Below are 6,956 nucleotides of genomic sequence, written 5' to 3'. Positions count from 1 at the left end.
ACCTGTCCAGTTATTTTGCCATCATTCGTTTCCAATATTTCTAAGTATTAACGAAAAAAAACATGCTGAATATGATTATCAATGCAGAAAAATGCATTTTAGTTTGTTTGGAGTTGATTAGACTTCTATTTTCATGGAAATTTTGAAGTTTTTTGGAAAAATATTTTTTTGCATCCTGATTTTTCAGACCAATTTTAAGGGGGCTTAAGTTTCAAAGTAAAATATGTGCTAATTTTTTTTATTTGATTTGATTTGATGATTTGATGTGATAACCAACAGGGCCACAAGGATGACCTATGTAGCAATTGCCTAGAATTACAGTGGCTCAGACTTGGAAGGAGCATCTTCAAATTTCTGCCGTATGAAGGGACAAAAGGGGGTGTTCTCAAAATACCGTATTTTTTCCAAAAGTACTCATATTTTCATAATTTGCAGTGTGGGTATCAAACAAAGTGAAATTTTGCATGGTTTTTCAATTTATTAGAGTTTTTTTTGTGGAAAATACTAAAATTTTCACAAATCGCCGTAATTTTTCGACAATTCTATAGTTTACAAGATATGCAACATGGGTATCGAACGAAGCGTTTTATTGTATGCTTTTTTGACTAGAGTTTTTCTTGGAAAATACCAAAATAAATAAAAAAAATCTTCAAATTCCACATGATATGGTTGAATTAATCATAATCGATTTTAGAATGATTTTAAAAATGAGTTATCGTCCATTCTCGGCGATAAGGTTATCGCCGATAGAATTATCGAAATAACGATAACGATAGAATTAGAGGGTGACGAGTGGGAATTCTCGGAAAATCGACCATTTTTGGACCTCTCGATTCCTAGGAAATTTGGTCGAGAATCCCGGGATATTTTAAACTTATAAATATCGAAGCAAAATTATATTAGAAATCGGTCAGAACATTGGATATTGAATATTCGATGTTTAACGGTGCACATCAACCAGAGCTTTTGCACTCAGATTTTTGTTACAGACATTTTAGTATCTTCAAAACTACGGGTACTATCGATATATTTTTTTATTCATCCCCTAAAGTACTGTCCACAAAGCAATTTACAACAAAGTTTGATTAATTTTACAATCCCGTTATTGCAGGATTGGGTTCGTAAGTTTGACAATTTTGGAATAAGAAGACAACAACTTCCTTCGTTGCTGTGCTCCCTTAAGTTCGAATTATCCAATGCTTATCTAATCTTCTTCGTCAGAAAGTGTAAATTTCAACTTGTCAAAAATTCAAATAAAGTCCAGACTCGATTTTCCTAAGGTTTGTATGGGACTGCGAATAATCGAATCACGAATAAAACAATGTTTTGTATTTTTTTATTTTCTTACTTATAACATCAAATTCGAGTTCAGCGAACCCATTTTAGTCAAATTTGAATGGTTGATTGCCTATTAAGGCCGTTGCAAATATTTTCAAAGTTTACGTCCCCCCCCCCCCCTTCAAAATTGGTCCAAAAAATCAGGGGACAAAATTTTTTTTTTCAAAAAACTTCAAAATTTTAATGAAAATAAAAGTTAAATCAACTAAAAACAATCTAAAACGCATTTTTCTGCATTGATAATCATATTTAGCATGTTTGGGATAGATTTAAAATATTTTGAATTTTTATGAAATTCCAATGTACAGCACCGCAAAAACTTTATTTAATTTTTCTTCAAAACTTAGGTATTTTGGAAATTAATGATTGGAAAACATTTGGACAGGTGTATAATGCATTTTTAAACACTTTTTTCATTCAAATGTTAAAACCCTGGCTCGTAAATTCAATTTATATTAAATTTTTTTTTCAAACTTCAAAAAATATTTGCAACGGCCTAAATTATAAAATTCAATTTTTCAATATTTCATCACCGCCATTTTGGCCTAATATATTTTTTCGTGATTCGATTATCCGAAGTGAAATTTTGAAAAGGCCTAGGGATAATCGAGTCTGTACTGTAACTTTAATTGAGAGAAACAAAAAAAAGTGGACCGATGAGGACTCCAATATTTACTTTAAAGCATACTAAGCAGTTACACCCTAGAAATGAACTAAGTAAAGTTTTTTTAAATATTATTTTCATTTATTATTTCTAAGAGGGAAAAGCCTTTTCAAGATAAGTTCAATTTCAATACGTAAATACGTCATTTTGTGTTTCGCATCAACCTTATTATTAAATTATATTTTGGAAAACAAAACTCTGACAATCTTTGTAAAGTTATAGTTCACCAATTGCGAACAATCGGGTTTTTATGATTACTGAAGGAAAACAAACTAAAATGGTGCAAAAATCCCGATACTGGTAATAATATAATATACTAGCTATTTTTCTTCTTCACAAACATCTAATTACAAGTTCATGCAACAAGTTTGTGCAACTTTTGAAAAATCACTCAGTGCGAATGAAGTTGACACATTCTGCCGTGATGTTACAACGGTTTGACGTTTCTTTTTGCCTTCCTCACCTTACTGAGGAAAGGCTATAAAATCACTCGAAAAATGAACTTTTTAGTTAGACCTCCTAGACCTACCTTCATTTGTACATATCGACTCAGAATCACCAGCTGAGCAAATGTATGTGTGTTTGGCTGTATGTAGACATGTGTACCGAATCAATGTCACTGGAATATCTCGTCACTGACTGAGCCGATTTTGACCGTTTTGGCCTCATTCGATTCGTCTTGGGGTCCCTTAAGTTCCTATTGAATTTTTAAGATTTAGTAAGGCACATCAAAAGTTATGCTTAAAAAACTGCTGCATATAAATTTCACAATTTGCAAAAAAGGGTGGTTTTTGCATGGAAACCTGCCATATTATATATTTTTAGAAAGGTTATGAAATGACCTTTCCAGTGGATTGAGAATTTTCAAGATCTGACTTACCTATCTAAAATTACAAGCAGTTTAAAAAATGCTCTGAATTTACATAACCTCAATCTATTTCCCCATGGCGGTGTATGTACATCTTAACAAAAAGTCTGTAGGCAGTCTGTTTTTTTTTACTCATCACTTATTTTTATTGGGACCTCTTTGGTGCTGCGATCACGTTAGGGGATATCCATAAACCATGAGGATACTTTAGGGGGGTTGGAATCACTCTATAAATGAAAGGAAGGCACCAACCACCTAAAGGTGGATTAAGTAACGTTTTCAGTTATTTTGCTGTAATTTGGAATTTTCAAAGAAAACAGATTCTGAAAGTACGCTAAATTTGTCAAAAGAATCATCATTGGGCTAACGATTTAACGTTTCGGTTGCTGTTCTACGAGCGAATATGTAGCGTGACGTTACAACGGTGGAGAATTTTGTTCCTTCAATATTTTTAAAGAATTACATACAACCTATAATGTTTAAAGGAAAAGGAATACAGAAACGTAGTAAAACAAACGCGTTGCGAGTAGAATAAAAAAACCTTCGTTTATTCATGTCTATGTTACGCAAAATCAACGAACACTTTCAGTCGTCCCTGGCATTGCCTTTTGTGTGCGCGCCATTATCCAATCCTCACGGGAGGACCACCGATGTACCCGCTAGGATATACAACCAGGTAATGGCTTACACTAAGCTGTTCCCCCGCTTGCCGCTCCTCCCCTACAGTTCCGAATGTTTGATTATGTTCGATTCCGGGAAGCCATCACCTCCGCCGTCACTCCCCGCCGCCGGATGGTGCAGCAGCAAGTTACTGTTTGATTGGAGCTCGTTACTCTCGCAAATGTTGGACGAATGTTGGCTGATATGTAGCTGATGATGTTCACTTTGATAGCGGAGGACATCGCTCGTAACCGATCCGGTTAGCCCCTCCTCCAGCGGTGGTTCCTTGCCGGCCACCGTAACAAGCCGATGTCGGCTGTGGTGCCGTTCCGGTTTGGTCTGTCGAACGCTGTCATTATCGTTACTGATATGTTTCGGTTGTAGGAGGGGTTCCGCCGTCGGACGATTCCACCACCGCTCGTCGTTCCGTCGGAACCACCTGTTGTACACCTGGTACGGATCGATCTGCCAGTGTTTGTGAAACGAGATGGCGCCCGGGTCCAGCGTCTCCGGCGCGTAATCCGACGGTCGGGCCTGGTGGAACAACGGGGAATGGATTGGCCGCACCCCGAGCCGGTACAGACACGCCGCTATGATCATGTCGTCCGGGGACGTCGCCGAGGGACACTCGCAGTGGTCGAGCAGGTCGGCGAGAATGGCCACGCTGAGGACGATGCCGCCACCACCGGTGATGTAATTGTAGCCCTGGCCGTCGGATTCGCCCGAATAGGAACCGGTGGCGTCCCGCGAGAGCAAATGATACCCGTACCGTTCGCCGAGGTACAGATCGACGGAGGGGTTGTAGTGGCCCAGGTGGTGCGCCAGAGCTGAGGGACTGGCGATGGGGGTGCGTGAAATTGAAAGGAAAGAGAAGATGTGAGAATTACGTTAGGGGTTTTATACGTTGCAGTGGAAATTTGGTGTTGGTCACGACTAAATTGGTGATGTGTTTGAACAGTTTCATGGAAAATAATGAATCTGTTAATGATGTTAATGCTGACCTCACTGGAGAAAGGTTATGCTATTATATAGTCACATTATTTGGAACGGTAAATTTAACTCGATGGTTTTCGGCCATAACTCACCCAATCGGATGAAACTCTATTTTATGTATGATTTTTTTTCTTTAGGTCCAAATCATGGCTTTCTGCCTTGGGTCCAAACAAGCGATTTTTAAGCATTGCAGGAACCAATTCATTGGTTTTTCTATAAAAGTTCATTCAAGTTTGGGGGCTATCAATAGAAAAGTGCTATGCAAATACTCGAAAATCTGTATCTTGAAAAAGGATTTTATGGTCGATTTGGTGTCTTTGGAAAAGCTGTAGGTTATGATTAGGACTATACGGATTTTTTTTAAATTTTTGTCATGTCGTTTTTTTAATTTTTTTTGCTAGGTTTTAGTGGTCAGAAATTCCCTGAAAAAAGAATCCAAAAATCATTTTTGGATGTAAAATTAAATTTGGGATTAAAAAGTTCTTTTTATAATTTATTGATAAAATGCATCGTTTCCAAGTTACACCCCTTTCAAAGGGGTATCTTTATTACAAATTGTGTCCATCTTTGTCCATATCTTTGAAAAAAAAAAATATGCGTATATTTGAAAAGCTGAAAATATCTACAATAATCAACTGAAATCGAACGATAAGTATCTCAATAGGAAGTGAGCAAGCAAGTTTCTGTTTTACGAAATATGTTTTTTAAAAAGCGAAAATCAGCAAATTGAATGGAGTTTCGAGCGAGTGCTTAACCTGCCAAACATATGAGAATTATTTCACTTGACTTATAAGTAGGGTTAGTGAATTTTTAATTTATCGAGTCGAGATGTAATAAATATTTCACATATTCATGCAAATTGAAATAATTTTCAATTCGAAACCGTCATATAAACTATTTGAAAACTTGATGCTGTTCATAAGAAGAATTGAGAGGAAATCAAACAATAGAATACAATATTAAAAGAATGCTGCGAATACCTGTAAAGTTAAAAGGAATCAAAATGCGAAGGCCTGGAGGATAACAGTTGTTATTCTCTCACAAATAACTTCAATTTCCAAGAATTTTGCTTTTTGTTTGGTAAGGTATATTTCATTATTCTCCATGTTTATTTTATACTTTTAATTTTTTCAAACATTTTTTAAGCTTCCAATTTCAATTTCTTACATATACATTGATAAGTTTTCGAAACATTGCTCATATTTTTTTTCAAGTGAATTAATTGATTCTTTTTAAAAAAGCAATGTTCAGAAAATACAGTCGATTTTCTCTGAGTCGACTCTGAGTCGCCTTCAAGGAGATGAAAACTTAAAAAAAAATTATTAGGCCTTAAAAATTCTGCAAAATGTCATAAATAATTTTAAAAAAAATGTTGGCAGGACGTATAACAAGTATAAAAATTTAAATTAAGAGCTATGGTTTCAACATTTTAATGAAAAAAGTGTTTTAAAATGCGTTATTCACCAGTTTAGTTGTTTTGCCATCATTAGTACAGTCATCCCACATATTCGGAACACCCACAAATTCGGAACACTTTTGTGATAATTTGTCAATAGCATGCCAAATGCATCTTTTCTGTCGACTCTACTATTTTTGGACCTTTATTTGGGCATTCTCTTGCTATTTCACTAGTAAAAATAGTACTTCTAAAACAAAAAAACTGCATCTCAAGAATATTTCATTCAGAGCAGCAAAACACTGCCTTCAAATGGCCTGTTCCATAATTGTGGGATGTTATTGTGCCTCCCACAATTGTGGAACACCTGAATTTAACTGATATTTTCACACAAAAAAGTTATCAAACCATTCATAAAACATTACTATGCTTGAGTTACGATGGTTTCAGTGCGTGAAGTCATTATTTTGTAAAAAAAATGTTTATATTCGTAAGAAAAAAAGTGTTCCGAATTTGTGGATTTCAAGGGTCAAGGTTTTTTTCAAAAACTTGATATAAAAATTAAAATTTGCAGTTTTTTGATACAGCATTGGAAAGATCGCAAGAAAAGCTTTCAAATGAAGGTAAAAGCGAATAATTAAGTTCAATTATCGATTTGATACGATTTTTTGAACATTGGCCGATCTGTAAACTGTTCCGAATATGAGGGATGACGGTATCCAAAATATCAAGTATTGACGAAAATTTCATTTTTTTTTCGAAAATATTTTTTTTGCGGGGCTGTTGCTGTTTGGAATTTTATAAAAAATCAAAACATTTTTAAACAAGCCCAAACATGCAACATATGATTTTAACATATATTATCAATGCAGAAAATGCATTTTAGATTGTTTTTAGTTGATTAGACTGCCTAACAAGGCTAAACAGCTGTCCCAATTAGCCCCATGTGTCCCGTTTCGCACCAGATGGCGGTATGAAAAATTTTAGCTTCCTGAACACGCTCTAATCGACAGAATTGAAATTTAGTGACTCTTCTA

At 35.4% G+C, this 6,956-nt stretch overlaps 1 protein-coding gene across 9 annotated transcripts in view; it reads right to left on the bottom strand.

Annotated features, from left to right (window-relative positions):
• Nucleotides 1-3,390: 3,390 nt before the first annotated feature.
• The window catches only part of LOC6038623 (beta-1,3-glucosyltransferase), a 68,237-nt gene continuing 64,671 nt past the window's right edge, over nucleotides 3,391-6,956 (bottom strand). For all 9 annotated transcript variants that reach the window (XM_038254273.1, XM_038254272.1, XM_038254270.1 and 6 more), the window contains exon 8: nucleotides 3,391-4,365. In XM_038254273.1, coding sequence (XP_038110201.1) covers nucleotides 3,591-4,365 — 775 coding nt within the window. In that variant the 3' untranslated portion in view covers nucleotides 3,391-3,590. The remainder of the gene's footprint in view (nucleotides 4,366-6,956) is intronic.

Source organism: Culex quinquefasciatus, chromosome 2, assembly GCF_015732765.1.
Source record: "Culex quinquefasciatus strain JHB chromosome 2, VPISU_Cqui_1.0_pri_paternal, whole genome shotgun sequence".
Classification (NCBI taxonomy): Eukaryota; Metazoa; Arthropoda; class Insecta; order Diptera; family Culicidae; genus Culex; species Culex quinquefasciatus.
Note: the sequence above shows the minus strand (reverse complement) of the source record. Positions and strands in the feature narration are given on the sequence as shown.